This window comes from Alexandromys fortis, unplaced genomic scaffold, assembly GCF_014885135.2.
Source record: "Alexandromys fortis isolate MF-2015 unplaced genomic scaffold, M_Fortis_MF-2015_v1.1 scaffold_7, whole genome shotgun sequence".
Taxonomy (NCBI): Eukaryota; Metazoa; Chordata; class Mammalia; order Rodentia; family Cricetidae; genus Alexandromys; species Alexandromys fortis.
The window spans coordinates 1,126,826-1,145,816 of record NW_026067920.1 but is presented as its reverse complement, the minus strand read 5'-3'; the positions used below and the strand labels follow the sequence as shown (position 1 = coordinate 1,145,816).

General features: G+C 47.1%; 1 protein-coding gene across 3 annotated transcripts in view; it reads left to right on the top strand.

Moving 5' to 3' along the window:
- Nucleotides 1-18,991, top strand: part of Evc2 (EvC ciliary complex subunit 2) — a 79,215-nt gene that overhangs the window by 27,941 nt on the left and 32,283 nt on the right. For all 3 annotated transcript variants that reach the window (XM_050141341.1, XM_050141342.1, XM_050141340.1), the window contains 4 exons: nt 2,276-2,600; nt 11,757-11,996; nt 13,891-14,066; nt 16,971-17,130. In XM_050141341.1, the coding sequence (XP_049997298.1) occupies nt 2,276-2,600; nt 11,757-11,996; nt 13,891-14,066; nt 16,971-17,130 (901 nt within the window). The remainder of the gene's footprint in view (nt 1-2,275; nt 2,601-11,756; nt 11,997-13,890; nt 14,067-16,970; nt 17,131-18,991) is intronic.

The following is an 18,991-nucleotide window of genomic DNA, read 5'->3' as shown; positions in this document are numbered from 1 at the left end:
CATGATGTCCTGGGGGTAATGCAGACATGTGTATTTCATTGTGCTGTAAATGATTACAAGTGCAGGAAGGGGGTGGAATTATGTTCCTTCCCCAGAGCATTCCCTCTAATGCTATGTACGAGTGAGGAATTTGTTCTGCTTATCCTTTTTTTTAAGCCATTGGGCAATTAACAATGTGAGTTAATGTCGTTAATAGCTTGGAAATTTAATTGGTTTGGAGAGACTCTTTTTCTGTATCTTGTGGCCTTGGGACATTGACAGTTTTTCTTGCTGCCACTTCTGACAGTCTATGCAAAGCGCTGGGCAGTGCTAGGGCTGCAACCAGTTGTCTCTGAGCTGGGTGCCTGTCAAGCTATCTACTCTGACACCTCAGCAGATAGTTTCCCCAGGGAAGGAGGAGCTATGGGGGGGGGGAAGTACGAGTATTTAGGCCAACAAGATGCTAGGAAATTGTGCTGTGAAATTATTATTTCTTTGATACAAATTTGAATAACTAAGGCCATTCCCCTTAATGCAGGTGGGAAAAACCAACTTCTTTATTGAGCTCCTCTAGTTAGTAAGTAACTCACTAGGCAGCCATGAGAAAGAACGGGCAATATGCCTAGTTCAGAGTGCCATATTTTCTGAATTAAAGAATGAGTGAAAGATGCAGCCGCCCGGCATGGTGTTTTTGAGCTTGCTATTCACTCGTAACAGATCACTACAGGCTTGGCAGCTCATGGTAGCGATGTCTTGTCTTAGGATCCTGGGGATAAGAGTCTGAGGGGTTCACCAGGCATAAGTCAAGCTTTGCAGCTTCCAGTGGCAGCCTCACTCAGCACTCAGCCCTTCCTAGGTCTTCGGACCTGTCAATATTTGCTTGCATTCTTTCCTTCCTCAGATCACTTCCTCTGACCCTGACTCCTCCACCTCTCTCTTCCAAGTTGAAAGTCCTCTTTATCGATGTTTGGATGTTAGAATCAGCTGCGGAGCAATGGCTCCATCTGAAGCCTCAGCTCCTTTGCCTTGTGACTTGGAGTCACGTACTCGGGGACTGAAGAAAGACATGGTGGGGGAGCCATTCTTCCTTCTGCCCCACCAGGTTTCATTAAAGGTGTGAAGTCTGTTTTGTCTGCCTCAGAGTAGAGCACAGCTTTTCTTTCAGAAGTTGTGAGGTTCTGTCTGGCTCATTTAGCATTTAACCGTGCACACACCTCTTTAAGGCATCTTCTGTGATTCTTCCTGGATCCAACAGAGTTTTCCTTGCAGTTAAGTACTTGCTGAGACAATGAAGGAACCCAATACATGAGCTGTCCTTTAAAATGAGACTGATGGGGGCTGGAGTGATGGTTCAGGGTTAAGAGCCCTGACTGCTCTTCTAGAGGAATATCCGTTATTGAAGTGCCTTTAACTCAAGGGAGCATTTTGTTACAACTTTTCTGATATATATGTGTATATTTACATGTACACATACACACACATATGAATGGCCAGATACCCATTTCTCTGTCTGTATGTGTATCTGTTTATCTTCTTGACACTTACAGATGCATGTTGAGGCGTTTCCAGATAAGATGGCATATCTAAGATTTACTTTCAGTGCTCAAACACATATGGCAAAGAATAGAACTAGTGGGATTGGTGAATAGTGACAAAATTCAAGCAAACTGACACTAACCACAGTGTGTTCTCCATTTTCAAATGCTTCAGATCCCCATCAAATGACAGACGATATCTACCACTGCAAAGCATGGGCAGAGAAAGGGTCTCTACAAATGGCTGGCTTGGACCTCTGGAAGCCAGTTAGGCAGATGATCCAAGAGGCTTAAACATGCTGTGGCTTCCACAATTTAAAGGAAGAGATCTTGACTTTGGTTCATGGGCTGAGGGAATGGGCCATCCATCATGATGGAGGTGTGGCCACAGGAGCAGCTCAAGGCTGGCAGCAAGAGTGTGAGGCTGCCTGCTCACATCTGGGGGGATCAGGAAGCAGAGACCAGGCAGGAAGCATGGTGGGGCTTAAGACCTGAGTTTAGCATTCTACTTCTTCCAAGTAAGCCTTACCTCCTGTGGTTCCATAACCTCCCCAAGTGGTACCTACCAACTGATGACCAAGTGAGCCTGTGGGGGACATTTTGCATTCAAATTATGAAAGAGTAGAAAGGTAGGAAAATGGGAAGAAAAGGAGGTGAAAGAAAGAGAAAAGGCCTCACCCACAAATACCTTAAAGTCTGTCAGTTTTAAGGAGCCCCTGGTTCTCTCATGTAATAGAGCCCATTTGACGTCTGTTCCTAAGGTTGGAGATCGCAACCCTGAATCAGGCAGATGCGGACCTGGAGGCTTGTCGGAACCAAATTAGTAAGGACATCATTGCCCTTCTGATGAAGAATCTGACCAGTGATGGCCACCTCTCTCCACAAACAGAGAGGAAGGTAACAGCTGCTTTCAAAGAGCAGTTTCTGCTGCTGGAGAAGGAAGTACAAGAGGAGTATGAGCGGAAGATGTTGGCACTGACGGCAGAGTGTGACCTAGAAACAAGGAAGAAGACAGAAAGCCAGTACCAGAGGGAGATGGTGGCCATGGAGGAAGTAGAAGAGGCGTTGAAGCGAGTTAATGAGAGGGTAAGGCAACCCTAAAGGCTTGCATATTGCTCATTACTCCTTAAGTTCTCATGAGTTTTCAGTGCTTCAGCCAACCCATTTGTCCGTCCATCCGTCCATCCATCCATCCATCCACATATCAAAGTTACCTATTCCCCCACCCATCTACCCATCTGTCTACTTATCAGTCATCTTTCCACTTATCCATACACCCATTCATTCATCCATCCAACCATCATCCTATCAATTTACATATTTATCCACATATCTACCCATTTATTCACCTATCTGCCCATCTACCTATTGATCCATTGACCCATCCATCTAACCATCAACATATCAATTTTCCAATTCACTTATCCACCCACCTATCCACCCACCCATCTATAAATCCATTTATCAGTTTATTCACCTATCTATCCACCTATTCATCCATAACCTACTACCCTTCCTACCTTTTTTCCTTCCTTCCTTCCTTCCTTCCTTCCTTCCTTCCTTCCTTCTTTCCTTCCTTCCATTCATCCATCCATGCATCTATTCATCCATCTGATCTATCCATGCATCTACCCATTCATTCACCCATCAATTCATAATATATATATATATATATACACATACATACATACATCTACCCATACCTCTACCTAACCTCCTAGCCATCCATGCTTTCATTCTCCAATCCATTTAGCTTTTCATTTACTCACCCATTTATTCATGCATTCATCCGCCCATCCTCTCTTCTAGCCACCCATCTATTCATGCAACCATGCATCCACCCATTCTCTCATCCATCCACACACTACTGTGTCTATGTATTGATACACCACCCACCTGTCTATCCGTACACCCAACCACACACAGGCCTATCATCTACATCCATCCATCTATTTGCCCTTCCTTCCACCTGTCTGTTCATCTATACTTCCACCCATTCACCCATCCATCCACATAGCCCCGTACCACGCATCTATCCACCCATGAACTTTTGCTAGGATTTATGGGTACCTTACTGTCTTTCTCCTTTAGGCTGGGGACTACAGATACCAAATTGAATCCAACCTCTTGCATTCAAGAAGCTCATGTTATAATGAAAAATGCTCGTATTTGAAAAAATACGACACTGGTCGGCCATGTTATAATACAGTTCTATCCATGGTGCTATAGTGGTCATGGGAAGAGTAGAAAGGCTTCATTAGCAGAGGGTTGGCTAGTTCATGGTTGGTTGTGATGTCAGAGTATGTGTGCCCCTTTGGGACTGCCATTTGCTGAATGACAGCTCCATACTGCGCAGGTCTGGAGCCAGGCAAGCCTGGACTTAGAGTTGTTGTGTGACTTTTTCTGTGGAGACCTGAACAAATGTCTACTCCCGCCATGTACCGATGATAGACCGAAAAACTGGTACCACCCCAGCCTAACTTAGTGAAGCAGTGAGTTTGCTGAAGTTGTTATGGGGGCATGGGAGGCTCAGAAGCAGCTGCGTCCCCATTAAAGCCCACAGCAGCATGAATGACAACATACAAAAGCTGCATCCCTTAAGCTCCCTGCTCAACTTGCAGGCAGGTCCCTGGGTCTCCCAGACAATTGTTATTGCTTACAGAGCCTTGGAGAGGAGCCTTCTGAGTTTCCTTTACTTTCTGAGTTTAGCTGCTCTTGTTTACTTCTTGAGCCTCTCTCCTCCCTCTAGGAGGGAATGTTAATTTGGAAGACATTGTTACACAAATTATCCTGGCCTACATCTGATGCCCTATATCCTAAGTCCTCTGAGAACCCCTCAGTGTGGATGAGAAAAGTAATGGAAGAGAAATGCCAGTTGCCAACCTGAGAGAAGCGATCTCCCAGGCACAGCTGAGCAAGTCTGAATTGTCTTCCCAACAAGAGAGGTGTCCAGGCCATGTAACCTATACCTGCACAGGTCTGAATACCTGTGTCCTCTGAAGCCCAGCAGGCAGAGAAACTGCCTGACAGCTGCCTTCATGCCCCACCTGCCAGGCAAACACAGCACATCCCCAGAAGAGAATAAAAGATCTCAGTTGGTGGCTCAGGGTCACTCAGTCATCAGCACAGACAGGGCTGCAGTGAAGGACAGGCGGGCGGGGTTCACTGTATACCACTTGTTCCCTTGCTCCACGGGACTGCCTTGCTTGCCTCAATGCTATCTTGTTTGGGGTGGGGCTTGTGGCCTGTAGATGCTATACTAGCTTCCTATGGCTGCTAGAACAAGGTGCCACATATCTGATGTCTAAAAAGGAAAAAAAATGAAAATTTGTTCTTCTGTGGTTCTGAAGTTCAGAAATACAATTCAGGATATATGCAGATCTCAGATTCCTCTGAGGACCTTATGGAGGGCCTTCCTGGTTTGACAATTTGCTGGTGGTTCCTTGTGTTTCTGGGGTTTTAGCTAATTTACTTTAACCCTGCTCTATCCTCTCATGGCCTCTTCCTGGAACTCTGTCACCTCTTTCTGTCTTCTTTGAGGTCACTTGTCTTTTAATTTGGGGAATTGGATACAAATATGAGATGCTTAACTTGGTTCAACCTGCAAAGACCCTTAGATGTTCAGATTTACAGGTTCCTAAATTATGAGGCCAGGACCTAGACATGTGCATGTATTTGGGGGTAGATGTTATTCAAGCTTCTCTGATGACACCCCCCCCACACACACAAACTTCTAATGCTCTGTCTATCTATGGGGTTCAGCCCACACTTCCTCAAGACACGCTCTTAGGGAGAGTATATTTAACTTGCTATGTAGTGACTCAACCACAAAATACCCTCATCAGAATTTGTTCTGATTTTTGGTTTTTGATTTTCCCTACAAAAATAGTACAAGGCAGCTTGGACTACAGAGTGAGTTCTATACTAGTTTTGTTACTTGGGGAAATCCAAAATAAAATAAAATAAATACAAATCAACAGCTTGCAGACAGAGCCCTAGAGACTAGTCCAGCCTGGGCTGTATTCGTGTAGCCCATGAATTCAGTATAGTCTTTGCGCTTCAAGTGAATTGCAGAAAATCCCAACCACACCTGAAGATCCCACATGACCTGCGAAGTATGAGTTTTTCTTCTGGTTCTCCACAGAAACGTTTGCCCATTTTATTAGAAAAGCCAAAAACAAACAAAACAAAAAGCTCTGCAAAACCCACAGTGGAACAGAGAGCCATTTGCTCATCACTGATTGGCTACTTTGTGCATTCATTGAATGCCTGCTGTATGCCTCACCTGGAGATACAGTGGTGGCTCAGCTCCTCTGTACTAGACCCCGGCATACAGACCAGCCACCTGCTGCACGTCTGTGTTTTATAAGATGTTTGCAGCCTGTGGAATTGCATATCTTGCTTGTTTTCACTTTGTATTGCTGCATTTAAAAATTTTAACTTAAATACTAGGGAAGAATGCAATGTATTACAAAGTGCAAACTTCTAAGAGCTGGGAATTCTAGGCACACAGCAGAAGCCTCCTTTTTAAACTGCACCCTGCTCTGCTCAGTGAGGCAGGGAGTGAGAAGAGCCCACTTTTGATGGACAGAAACCAAAACATAATCCCTGGTCCAGGGGGCCTCAGGTGGCACCATGTTGATGCCCCTAGCCATTGGACTGCTCTGCATGCCTCCTCCCCCTGCTATGTGGCCTCATTCCCACCCTGTTGGTGTCTGTAATGCCTTCTGTGCTTCAGTGATTCCTATGGCTTTCACAGCATGTGCCCTGCAGGGAAGAGGCTCCAACTCCCTAGGAGCTTAGACTGGGAGGAGGCTTCCTTGATCTTGAGTTTTACCCTGCCCTTCCAGAAGGCTGGGCTCCTCTGGGTCCCCTTTCCTTCTTTTGAACCGTAGACACGGTGCTTTCTCATCCGTTCGCCTCAGAAGGCTGTGTGAGAAGTTAGTGTGAAGTAAGTCAGTGCATGCACGGTAGGGCCTGCAGACCAATGAAGGAGGTTGGCACTGGACTCTGAGGCACAGTTAGAGCAGGGGAGACACTCTGGCGACCCTTTGCATAGCCAGGTGGTGCTGAGACACCAAGGCACAGGAAGGAGATGGTCTGGCGGCCATTTGCACTGGCTACAGACCACCCTGACAAGTTTTGACTCTGAAAGCCAAGGAAGATTCGTGTGCTTTCACCTCAAAGAGATGATTCATGTTGGAGGAGGTAGCGGTGTGGACCTGCCTCAACATTATACAATGTATCCTCACACTGACACTTCACGGGCAGTTCATGATAGGTCATATTTCCTGGTTTGTTTGTTTTTTTTTTTTTTTTTTTTTTTTTTTTTTTTTTTTTNTTTCTTTTTTTTTTTTTTTTTTTTTTTTTTTTTTTTTTTTTTTTTTTTTTTGGATTTTCGAGACAATGGTTTCTCTGTAGCTTTTGGTTCCTGTCCTGGAACTAGCTCTTGTAGTCCAGGCTGGCCTTGAACTCACAGAGATCCGCCTGCCTCTGCCTCCCTAGTGCTGGGATTAAAGGCATGCGCCACCACCGCCCGGCCCACATTTCCTGTTTTTATGAGTTGGCTAAAAGCGCAGCATAAATTAGAAGGTAAACAGGGGTTTCCATCAGGTCCTGTCAGCCCTGCATGGGTGCTGTTGTGGTTTCCCTCTGTGTTAGCTGCTTTTCTGTTGAAGTAACAGTTTGTTTTGGCTGACGGTTTCAGAGGGATTCAGTCCATCATAGCAGGGAAGGCAACCTGAGAGTGAGGGTGGGGTGGCAGAGAGGAGGCAGAGCAACCACACTTCATCCACACACAGGAAGCGCAGAGGAAGAGCAGGAAGTGGGGCCAGGCTCTAGACCCTAAAAGCCTCACCCCAGTGACGAACTTCCTCCAGCAAGGTTCCACCTCCTAAAAGTTCCATGACCTTTCCAGACAGCACCACCAAATGGGAACCAAGTCAGCCTCTGGGGGGCGGGATGTTGTGGGGAGGGGTGGGCATTTTGTATTCAGACCCCAGAACTCTTCTGCTGCTATGATAAAGTGCTCTGGCAAAGTGGCTTAGGGGAAAGGGTTTATCTTAGCTCACATTCCAGGTTATTTATAGTTCAACAAGACTGGGAAATTGAGGCAGCAGACGCTTGAAGCAGCTTGTCATATCACGTCCAGTCAGGAGCAGAGAGAAACGAGCACCCGCATGCTAGTGCTCAGCTCTCTCTGTCTCTGTCTCTGTCTCTGTCTCTGTCTCTCTCTGTCTCTCTCTGTCTCTGTCTCTGTCTCTGTCTCTCTCTCTCTCTCTCTCTCTCTCTCTCTCTGCTTTGGCATAGTTCAAGATCCAAGCCTAGGGAATGGTGCTGCCCACTCTTAGCATGGATAGTTCCGCATTAACTAATGTAATCAGGACACGTCCCCATAGACATGCCTACAGACCATCCTGGTCCTGGCATTTCCTCACTGAGACTCTTCCCTTGTGATTCTAGATGGTGTCAAGTTGAGGGTCATGGTTTAATATCACCTTTAAGGAAACCTCAGACATAAATCACATGAAATATTTACATCTGAAGGTGGGAAAACCGAGGCCCAGGAAATCAGAGTCTCATAGCTCTGCTCCCTAAGGCCACTTGAAGTCCTGACCTGCCTTTTCCTCCTCCACACCTGATATAAATGGCACCCCGAATAGTGTGTGATAGCAGAACCCTGGAAGTGCTACAGATACCCACAAAATGAGTGTGTGGTGTAACATAGCAAGGGAGCTCCCTCTTCTGTCTCTAGGCATCTTCAACTATTTGAGGACCTGTATTCTGCCTGGGTCCAGGGAAGCTTCCTAACTCCTTATTAAGCTTCTGAAAGAGAGACTTTTTTTCTGTGTAGGAACTTGACATTGCTTCACTGATAGACGTGTTTTTATGAAACAGTTTTCCAGTCTGCCAGTCTTGGTGAGTGGAGTTCAAGAAGCGTAACTGAGGAAATCGTAATTTTACATTTTGGATGGTGTATAGTGAACTAATACAGGAGCAGCCCTGGGGCAGCTCAAAGCCAGCCTGCCATTGGCTGAAGCAGCTTGCTGACCACACCTCCTCTTGGTGAAAAGCCTTTCTTTCTTTCTTTCTTTCTTTCTTTCTTTCTTTCTTTCTTTCTTTCTTTCTTCCTTCCTTCCTTCCTTCCTTCCTTCCTTCCTTCCTTTCTTTCTTTCTTTCTTTCTTTCTGATTAATTTTTAATGAGCTCTACATTTTTCTCTGCTCCCCTCCCTGCCTCTCCCGTCCCCCTTCCAACCCTCCCCCAAGGTCCCCGTGCTCCCAATTTACTCAGGAGATTTTGTCTTTTTCTATTTCTCATGTAGATTAGATCTACGTATGTCTCTCTTAGGGTCTTAGGGTCCTCATTGTTGTCTAAGTTTTCTGGGATTGTGGTTTGTAGGCTGGTTTTCTTTGCTTTATGTTTAAGAACCACCTATGAGTGAGTACATGTGATAATTGTCTTTGATTGTGATAACTGAGTGAGGTCTGGGTTACCTCACTCAAAATAATGTTTTCTAGCTTTATCCATTTTCCTGCAAAGTTCAAGATTTTTTTCCGCTGTGTAGTACTCCGTTGTGTAAATGTACCAAATTTTCCCTATCCATTCTTTGGTCGAGGGGGCATTTAGGCTGTTTCCAGGTTCTGGCTATGACAAACAAAGCTGCTGTGAACATAGTTGAGCACATGTCCTTGTGGCATGATTGAGCATCCTTTGGATATATACCCAAAAGTGGTATTACTGGATCTTGAGGAAGGTTGCTTCCTAATTTTCTGAGAAATCGCCACACTGACATCCAAAGTGGTTGTACCAGCTTGCATTCCCGCCATCAATGCAAAAGTGCTCCCTTTGCTTTTAACTACTTAGCCCTTGACTGTATATGAAAAGCCTTTCATTGGAAAAGTTCAGTAGGGATAGTTCACATTTACTGGCAGCATCTAAAATAGAAAAGCATATATTAAAAATGTGCGTTTCTCCAAGTGTGGTGGCTCATGCCTATAATTCTAGCATTTGGGAGATAGAGGCAGGGGAGCCAGGAGTTCAGAGTTACTCAGCTATCTGGTAAGTTCACAGCCAGCCCAGCCTATGTAAGACCCTCTATCTCTAAACAAAACAAGGACCTAGAGAAATAGCTCAGTAGTTAAGAGCACAGACTGCTCTTCTAGAGGACCTGGGTTCTATCCCCAGCACCCACATGGCAGCTCACAACCAGGGTGTATGATAGTCTCTTCTGATCTCCTAGGTGCTAGGCATGCATGTGGGGGGACCAGGCCCACATGTACTACACATCCATACATGCAGGCAAAACACTCGTGACATAGAAAATAACTCTGTATTAAAACTTTAAAACAGTAGAAGCAAAATAGCAGGAATTCTGGTGGGTTTAGCCTTTCTCTGAAGGAGTGGGCAGGTCAACCATGCCCTGTCTTCATGCACATGCTCGATTGTCCCTGCCTTTCTGCTGTTGCGGTGTTCTGGCTTCTCTCTGTGTGGTTTCAGAGCCCACACCTTAAAGGTTTGCTTATGGGGAACTTAGGATAAGGGCCTGGATGTTTCTGAGCCCACGGCTCTGACCCTGCAGATGAGAAGATGTCCATTTTGGTGGCTGTCTACTGAGCCACTTGCCTTCAGGCACTTAAAACAGCAGGTTCTCCCAGCTCCCATGAGTAAAGTCCTGGTAGAGTCAGCTGGGTCCTGTGCTCAAGACACCTGAAGCTTGCACCGAGGTCTCCTTTGGACCCCAGGCTCCTGGGCCAAGCTCTTCTTGCTGTGGACAGAATTCACTGTAGTGTGTGTAGGACTGACTCCCAGCTTCTGGAAGTTTTCCTTGATTATGGATACTCCAGTTACGGTTGGGTTCATTCATGGCCAACAGGAGAGGAGAGGCTGTTTCTCTTTTCAGTGAGCACTCCCCCCTTAAGGGCTCTCATGTGATGTCGTCATATCCACCCATGATGGAGCCTTCCCTCAATCCCAACTTACCCATAGGCAATAAAAGAGGGACCTAATTACATCAAGACACTGGGGTGGGGTAAAGGGATCAGTGGGTAAAGAGCCTTCTATACAAATGTAGGGCCCAAGTTTGGATTCCTAGCACCCATGTAAAGCAGGCATGGTCACACATCTGTAACCCCCACCTCTGGAGGACAGAGAAAGTTCCCTGGAGCTCACTGGTGAGCCAGACTTGCCTAAACAAGGAGCTCCAGGTTCATTGAGAGACCTTGCCTCAATAAGTAAGTTGGATAATGAAAGAGGAGGACCCTGGATGCTAACCTCTGGCCTCCAAACAGAGATGTGCACTTACATACACACACACACACACACACACACACACACACACACACACACACACGTGGTAATCTCAGAAGTGGTCACCATTGTGTTCCAGTTTACACCCTCACACATGGAACTGTCACCTGGCATACACACTGGGGTCCTATGATCCCACCTACCCCTTCCTCTAGGTGGGAGTCCTATAGGGTGTGGCCACCCTGGATCTCAGCCCAGGCAGCCAAGTGCCATGGCTCAGCAGCTCAACAGCTCTTTTCCTTTTCACCGAGGAGCTGAGCTCAGGCCTGATTGCTGGCATTTTTCTCCTCATTGATGATGGGAGTCATCTTATGTGTCTCACTGTGCGATAAGTTGACACTTCGGAGATTTCCATTTCTTGCAGACACTTTTCAAGCAATCTGATTTGCAAATTGGCACATGCCCACCCACTGTGAACTTTCTGTTTTGCAGCTGTTCTGACAGAAAATTCAGATAACAGGGAAGGATGGATTGGGACAGCACCTTCCCAGGACTCAGCAGCCTCAACACTGCCAGCTTGGGGCTATTTGTGTGTGTGTGTGTGTGCATGTGTGTGCATATGTGTGTGCATGCGTGTGTACTATGTGTATATTCCTGGGTGCAAGGTGTTCATGCATGAGTGCAGTTGTGTGGCTGTGTGAGTACCATGTATACACACACACTTGTCTGCCTTTGGATGTACTGTGTATGTACACAGTGAAAATGTGTATATCTCCTATAAACATATGCTCCTATATACATTGCACATGGTTCTTATGTGGTTACATGTGCACATGCCCTGTGCCTGTGCATGACATATGCATGCAATACAATGTGTGTGTGCATTGTTTGTTTTTCAGTGTGCTGGTGTGTCCATTGCTTGTGTGTATTATCTGTGTGCATATGTGCATGTTCACATACGTTTGTCTCTCACAGATTCTTCTTCTCTCCACAGTCTGCTGCAGAGTGCAGCAGCCTTCTGCGGACCCTCCATGGCCTGGAGCAGGAGGACATGCACAAGTCCCTCGCCCTGCACCAAGCAGAGGATTTTGCCCAAGCACACAGGCAGCTGGTTGTTTTCCAGAGAAACGAATTACACAGCATCGTCTATACCCAGATACAGAGTGCTGTGGCCAAAGGGGAACTGAGGCCTGAGGTGGCTAAAATGCTGCTGCAAGACTATTCTAAAACACAGGTAATGTCTGCACTCAAGCTTGCCCCATAGAGCGTGTTTGCTCAACCCTTGGTGACTTTCCCCCCTAGAGCTGAGTTTTTCTGTGCTGGGCACTGGAGAACTTTCTATTCCTTCGTCCTCCTGATAAAGGAGTGAGTTTCAGGCACACAAGTGGCTCATAGTGCAAGCCACAGGCTCACACTTACGTGGCCTGGATTCTGGCTCTACCTCTATCAGCTGTGGGTCCTGATGCAGTGATGAGCTGATCCTTGGCAGGTCATTTTAGGCTTTACATAATGTGTCACATACATGCACACACAGACAATACACAGTAGTACCAACACCACAAATAGTAGATAATGCACACACAGATACATGTATGGACCAGTTGATAGAGATATAGGATATAGGGTCTGTGTCTAGATGGGCCCATAAACACAAGTGTAAAGATTGTCCATGTAGACTGAATCAGTTCCTAGTTGGTAGTGAAGGTAGTTTTCTAAGCATGTCAGTATTGCAGGTGATTTGCCCACTTTGAAATGATGGAGAACAACAGAGGAGCAGCCAGGAGGCCGTCTGTGGGACAGCAGGGGAGGAGTCATCACTTCAAGCCTATTAGGAAGCACACTCAGAAGACTACCGGAGAGCACATACCACCTCTCCATGTGGAACCGGTTTTCCCCACTAACGTGCTGTGGCTGTCCATGCAGATATCTGAACCCCAGAACATCACAGATATCACAGATCTTGAGTTTATTTCACTCTCATGATGCACAGCACTGATGCTTAGTAGCAGCATCAGGAAAGAACATGTGTCATTGTAAAAAAAAAAAAGTTCCCCCTCTCCATCCATTAGCGTTAGTACTGTGTTCACACTGCTCTGTTCAGGTGTTGGAGCTAGCTGTGAACTTCCTGATGACTCACAGCTTTATGGAAACCATAAAGCCTGGCTTGAGAGCTTTGGAGCCCAGAAGGCCCAGGGGAAGGCCAGCTTTGTTTCACACTCCTGACCATGCAGTGTCTCCCTGGACAGTGCCGATCCTCATATGTTGGAACATGGACAGGCCACAGCTTAGGTGGAAGGGGGACTGTCCAGGCACCACAAGTTTCAGTGGGTAGCTTGTATGAAGCCATTGTGTTTACAGAGAGAAGTGGGATGGCTACTGGTACAGCTACTCTGAACGGACCGCTCTTGTCACTGGGATGCTGGTGACAGCTAGGTTTGGAGGACAACTCCTCCTCCCACCATAGAGTCTGGAATCCAGACCCAGATTGCTGACTTCAGAACTGCTGCCTAGGTACTTGCAGCCACAGGATGTTTCTAGTCTGTGCCCGGCCATTTCCAGGAGTGTGGTGTCGACTTGATTTCCTTATCTGTAAACTGGGAATAATAATTCTCTCCTCCAGTTAAAGTGGGGAGGCTCAGAGCAGTCTTACCCAGAGATATCCCAGAGGACGCAGACTTGAGACAGCGGTTGTTACTGTGACTCCCCACTGCTGCCCTTTGCACCTGCCCTGTCTGTCCCCTCTCCTCAGCCACCATGGGGCTGGCTAAGTGACTGATTCACCTCAGAACATCAATACGTGTCCTAAGGTGAGAGACTGTGGGACGTCCCCAGCTGGACTGTGCTTCATGGGCACAGGATGAACAATGGCATAGGTAACACATGTGTTCTGTTTGGTGGTGCAGGCATGTTGCTGAGGGGGATGTGGTGTACATCTGGTCACCAGGGCACTTCTCTGAGCCCTCATATTTGCACCCCACTTCCTCATAGCCTTTGTACAGCAGGGAGGTTCAAGGAATTCACACCAATGCCAGTCTGCACTGTCTTGCAAAAGGAAAGGTCATTATTTTAAATGTTCTCAAAGACTTCCCAGCATTCTAAGGAGGCATACATCTCATTGTGTCAAACAGGAGAGTGTAGAAGAGCTGATGGACTTCTTCCAGGCCACCAAGAGATACCATCTCAGCAAGAGGTTTGGCCATAGGGAGTACCTGGTCCAGAGCCTGCAGGCCGTGGAGACCCGCGTGCAAGGGCTGCTGAGCACAGCGGCTGCTCAGCTGACGAGCCTCATCCATAAGCATGAGAGGTAAGAGCGTGTAGCCTCATGGGAGTGGGGGTGGGAAATGGGACAGAGAAGGTGCTCCAGCCTTCCCGTCCAACAGCAGAGCAAGGCTGATGCTCCCAAGACCAGGTCTGGCTGTCCACTTTGCTATCCCTGTATGCTGTTGCCTGGTTTGTCAAGGGGATTCCTTTGTGGTAAAATTCCCTCATAGTAGACACTTCAAATGCGCATGTTGTCGTCAAGGCCATTGTATGATGACCGCACCCCCTGCATCATGTACCTACACTCAGCCTCTGCCAGCTCTGACTCCTGGCTTTATGTTCCTGTTCCTGTCTTGGACTGTTTGGAGGAGCAACAACTGAGCCACATTTTCTGGATAAACATGTGAAGAAGGCTGACGTTGACTGCGATGGGACAGTCCACTTCTCTTTAGGCTTCAGCACCTGCAGGAATAACATTGACTCTTGCCTTTGAGTGTGATAGACCTGGAGGCTTGGCTTCGGGCAGGGTTAGCATTGGCCCTCACCACTGAGTGTAATAGGCATTGAGGCTTGGCTTGGGCTCATGTGGTTTTTCTCAGCAGCTCTGGGGACCACTGTAAGGGGTGTCAGGTGAGCGGGTCAGACAGGACTCTCAGATGCTCCACGCATTGCCTCTTGTCACAGTTTCTACCCAGCCGTGCCGTGAGGCAGCCCCCTGGTAAACAGTGAAATGTGCTATTGAGGTCTGAACAACAGGGGCATGTTTGTGAGCTTGGCCCTGCTCCTGACCATGCATGGTTTTGTGAATTGGTTCTACACCTCAGGTCATATTCTGGGGACTTTGCAACTTCCTGCTGTGGTTAATAGAGATTCAATAAGATGCAGATTATGTAGGCACTGCCTATCTTAAGATGGTAATGGATTCATCACTGCAGCCTGCTTGGCATTCCTAATTAATTTTCACTGAAGTGAAAGGAGGAAGCGGCAGCTGCATGGCTGCCCTGAGCAGTTTCCAAGGAAGGCCGCCTTACCTCTTGTTTTGAACTTTGTTTTGAATAGTGGGCACAGGCTTACATTTCCATCTATCCTTCCCTCCCTCTCTCTCCCCTCTCCCTCCCTCCCTCTCTTCCTCCCTCTCCCTTTCTCTCTCTCTCTCTCCCCCCGGCCCTCCCCCCTCTCTCTGTGTGTGCGCTTGTCTTATGTATATACATGTGAAGGCCAGGCCTTGACACTCAGTGTTTTACTTTCTGGCTTTCCACCTTACTAATTAAGACAGGATTTCTTCACTGAATCTGAAGCTCAGAGATTGATCCCCAATCTCCTGGGATCTGCCAGTCCCTACCTCCCTCATCACTATCACCCTCCACCCCCTCTCCTGCCTGGAGTAGCCCATGCATGCCACTGTGCCCAGCTTTTTACATTGACACCGAGATCTGAGTTTAAGTCCTGGTATTTCCACAGCAATCACTTTTGCCATGTAACTGTTTCCCAGCCAGACTTCATCTCCACAGCACCCCTTTTCTTTCCGTCCTGCCGTATTCCACCAGGATTGTCTGGTCTGTGTTGAGCTCGGGACACAGCCAAGGGATGCAGACAAGCTGGGGACAGTGAGAGCAGGAGAAGCACACACTCGTCAAGGCTCTAGGACAAATAGAAACACCAGGACAGACCTTAGGAGAGCTAGTGTAGGGACTGGCTCACGTGGTCACAGAGGCTGGGAAGTCCCTCCACCGGTCCAAATGGTTGTTGTAAGTCAGTTCCAGTTAGAAGGGCACAGGACCCAGGTGCTGGCATGTGAATCCCAGTCTGAGGGCAGAGATGGTGTGGCTAACACACGCTAAACTGTGAGGCTCAAAGCAGGGGGGTAGGGAGTCTTCCTTTGTACTGTAAGTTTTCCCTGCTTGGAACCTCACAAGCTGGGTGATACCCACATTTTGAAGCTGTCTCTCTTTTGTTTCTGCCACAGAATACCACAGGCAGGACACAATGCCAGTTTGTTTGATGCATGGTGTGTCTGGAGCCTGGAATGACTAAGACTGCATCTGCCGAGGGCCTCTGGTTGTGTCACATCGTGCATAAGGCACTGTGTGGTAACAGTGCTTGAGAGAAGTGGACGAGGGGATGAGTCTCCCACAGTTAGCCCACTCCTGTGGTGATAGCACTGATCATCTCTCTCTCTCTCTCTCTCTCTCTCTCTCTCTCTCTCTTTCTCTCTCTCTCTCTCTTTTTATTTTTTGAGACAGGGTTTCTCTGTAGCTTTGGAGGTGCTGACCATCACTTTAAATTAAAATTTAAATTGGTATAATAAAGTAATGGCTTTTGTATGGAATTTTCATGAATGCATACCATTACATTTTGTTCCCAAACATACACACACACAAAATATACACACGCACACGTGAACACATACATACCTTCCCTGTCCCTTCTCTTCCCCTCTTGCTGGCCTCCTCCTTTCTCACAAATTATCCCCCTTTTCTGACTTAGCTCACTGGTTACAACTCAGGCATTTTGAGGGGAACATTCAGACCACAGCATGCGTCCCTGGTTCATATGCTAGTGTCATCTGAATGTCACACAGATGTCCCCAGAAGTCTCCACAGCCTCTCTTTGGCTTTTCCTCCTCTTGACTCTGGATTCTGGATGCCCCTCCCCCCAATTCTTGGGAAGCGCTCTTCATACCCAGTGGTTTTGCAGACATCTTTTTCTTCCCAAACCTCTGCCTGTTTCTGACCCGTCCGATCTCTGGGCTGAACTTTCTCTTTCCCTCTCCACGTACCCTGACCTCACTCTGCTTGTGTGGTGCTTATGTCTCAGTGGTAACTTCTCCCGGAGGTTTTCCGCTTCAGAACGGCCTAATAAGAACTATGGACCCAGCCATGCAGCATCAGTCCAGCCTGCAGAGGGAGGGAGCCTGCATTCCTGACTTTCCGTCTTCTCCACGTAGGGCTGGGTACTTGGACGAAGATCAGATGGAAATGCTGTTGGAGCGTGCTCAGACAGAAACTTTTTCTATAAAGCAGAAGCTGGACAATGACTTAAAGCAAGAAAAGAAAAGACTTCACCAAAAATTAATAACTAAGAGAAGGCGAGAACTTCTGCAAAAGGTATGTGAGGTATTGTGCTCTTTTCTGCAGAACCCTTTCCACGGGGTAACAGGCATTGACATCAGCACAGGGTGGTCAGATTTGGTGGCATGAGATGCTGTCTGTGGTTGATTAGTAGTGACTTCTAAGAATGCTATATGAAGGGGGACTCTGTATTTCTATGCCATCTCAGCGCGGCAGAGTTTGTGGTGGACTAGTAATGTCTACACTGGAAGGGAATTGGAGGATGATCATGATAGGTGCTAACCTTTGTGTTTAATTAATCATACGGTGTGTTAGATAAGACAGCATTTTTAATCCTTATGAGTTGCTGATCCTCTAGTTCAGAGAGAGGAGAAGGTTAAAAAGCCTTTAGGAAGAGACAGTGGTGCTGAGTTTGTGGTTTAGGAAGCTTGTTGGAAGAGCTTGGGAAGACAGAACCATAGAAGGCTCCAGTAGATGGCCGGATGAAAACTTGCCACCACCTGAATTGACATAGTACCCTGAGCTTTGGGAAAAGTTAGAATAGATTTGGAAGTCATATGGGACCCCAGGGACCGCAGGGAGACATGAGGTAACTGTCAGCCCAGCTGAATGCAGAGGCGAGAAGGAGGGGGAGGACCAGGAGCAGGCTTTCAGCTAAATCACTAGGAAGTAGGGTTTTTCTTTCTTTGATAATCTCATACATGAATTCTATGCATTTTGATCTCGGTCCCTCACTTCTCCTTCTAGTCCCCCGCCAGATCTCTTCCCCTCTTTTAACTTCATGTCCTCTTCTTCTATTTTTGTTTTTTAAAATGTGTGTATAGTCATTTTGCCTGAGTGTATGTGTGTACATATCTACTGGCTGTCCAGAGGCCAGAATAGGGTTATCAAAGTCCCTGGAACTGGGATTAGAGATGCTTGTGAGCCAACCATGTTGGTGTTTGGAATTAAACCCAGGTCCTTTGGAAGAGCAGCCAGTGCTCTTAACCACTGAGCCATCTCTCTGGCCCCTCTTTCTATATAGATATTTTAATATATAACCTACCAAATCTAATTAATGTTGCCCATATCACATAGGAGTAAGGCTGATCTCTGGAGCATGGGCAACACACCAGGGGCCACATCTCTGAATAAAACTGACTCTCTCCTTCAGCTGTTGGCTGCTTGTAGTGCCTTAGGCAGGAGGGGGACATTGTGAGCCCTTCCCTCCTCATGCCAGAATGCTCACTGGTTTGATTTGGTGAAGGTCTTGTGCGTGTCGCCACAGTTGGTGAGAGTTCATCCTTGTCATGTCCGGGTAGCACTCTCTTATGGCAGCGCTCCAAGTCCTTCAGCTCCGCCGGTCTCTCTGCCCTTCATCCTCAGTGTTCCCTGAGCCCCCGGGGGAGGAGATATTGCATGCATATCCCATCTGAGGATGAGCACGATGCAGTCCCTTGTTTTCTGCACTTTGAGCAGTTATGAGTCCCTGTATCAACCACCATTGGCTGCAAGTAGAAGCTTCTCTGGCCAAGGCGGAGAGCGGCACTGATCAAAGCCTAGAAACTGCTTTTTGTTATCAAGTTGTGTCTGGCAGAAAGCCTTGCAGCTGATTCCAATCACTAAAGAGCATCCCACGACTAAACACCCCTTCCGGTTCCGAGGGACTAAAGTTGGCAACGCATGGGAGTCCAGAGCCACATTTCCGAGGTGGTCTGACCCTATAAGAGATGACTTCTGGAAGGAGGGCTAGGCTTCAGACCTCGCTACAGATTCTGGCATTATTTCTAGCAGTTGCTTTTGATAAATATCGCGAGTGGCTCAGAAGTAGTAGTAGCTCCATGAAGGCTATATGTTGTATTCCCAATGCCAAGGACATGGCTTGACACATGCAGTCAGTAAATAATTTACTAAAAAA